General features: G+C 43.0%; 1 protein-coding gene across 1 annotated transcript in view; it reads left to right on the forward strand.

Moving 5' to 3' along the window:
- The window catches only part of GRM1 (glutamate metabotropic receptor 1), a 477,875-nt gene extending 476,812 nt beyond the window's left edge, over nucleotides 1–1,063 (forward strand). Inside the window, exons 4-6 of the mRNA XM_007955615.2 lie at nucleotides 344–396; nucleotides 500–624; nucleotides 931–1,063. Of these exons, the coding sequence (XP_007953806.1) occupies nucleotides 344–396; nucleotides 500–624; nucleotides 931–1,063 (311 nt within the window). The remainder of the gene's footprint in view (nucleotides 1–343; nucleotides 397–499; nucleotides 625–930) is intronic.
- Nucleotides 1,064–1,087: the final 24 nt, after the last annotated feature.

Genomic DNA, 1,087 nt, shown 5'->3' on the forward strand with positions numbered 1-1,087 from the left:
TCCCTCTTCAAAGCCAGCACTGCTGCTATCTCTGATCACTCTTGCCTATTCACATCTCTGACCATAGTCAGCAGTTTCTCTACTTGTAATGGCACGTGATAAAATTAGGCCCAAGCAGATAATCCAACGTGGTCTTCCCATGTTGTGAAAAGATGAGTCACATCTGCAAAGTTCTTTGGTCGTGTTATCTAACATATTCTCTGGTTCTGGTGATCAGGACAGGAACAGCTTTGTGGGCCATTATTTTACCTAATGGGAAAGGCTTGCTGTCTAACTAGAGCAAGGGATTAGCTACCCTAACTCCTGTCTAGTAGCTAATTCTTAGCTCTTTCTCCTGTTCTAGCGCTGCTGCCTCTTTTGTCAGTTGCTGAGAAAGTAGGATACGCCCTCAAACCTGTGAGAGCTGGAACTCAGCAAGACAGCCTTGTTTTTCTGGGTCGCACGTGTTTTCTGCCTTAGAGAGTGTGCAGTCTTAGCCCTTTTTTCTACTGTCTCTTAGTGGAAAATATTTGAGCTTTCCTTCTCTGAAAGGTTTTCACTTTATACTGATTCTGACTTTCACAAGTCTTATTATAATTCTTTGGGTACAAACTTCAAAGGCCCATTTCATCATGTCTCTGCAAGGTAAAACACCCAGGAAATTGGATTCCTGTGCTCCTGGCTGACTGGATTAGTTGTTGAATGTGTGGTGGCCCTCCTTTTACATTTGCCCGGTCCCTGCTTGTATGGTTGTCATTGCTGGGATTGTTCTTCTGTACGCCCAAATTGAGAGCATCAGAAATACCATGCTCTTACCACTGAGAAAGAAAGTACTAAGGTTTCTGGACAATTCCACCTCCTGTAACAGCACAACAGAGAAGTGCCCTTAAAGACGCTCTTTGTTCTCCTTCCCTCAATTCACTGATGTGAACATTTGCCTTTTTCCCACAGATACACCAAGACATCAGAGATTCCCCAGAAGTCTGGTTGTGTGTCTTATAGCCAGAGCCTGGGCCTTCCGGTGAATCCTAGTTTGTGCTTTTTCAAGAATTTTTCATTTATCTATGTATTAATCATTGAGTGAATGAATCTGAGCTGATTTAAAGAA

The sequence above is a fragment of the Orycteropus afer genome, unplaced genomic scaffold, assembly GCF_000298275.1.
Source record: "Orycteropus afer afer isolate SDZICR_OR568_19922 unplaced genomic scaffold, OryAfe1.0 scaffold00518, whole genome shotgun sequence".
NCBI lineage: Eukaryota > Metazoa > Chordata > Mammalia > Tubulidentata > Orycteropodidae > Orycteropus > Orycteropus afer.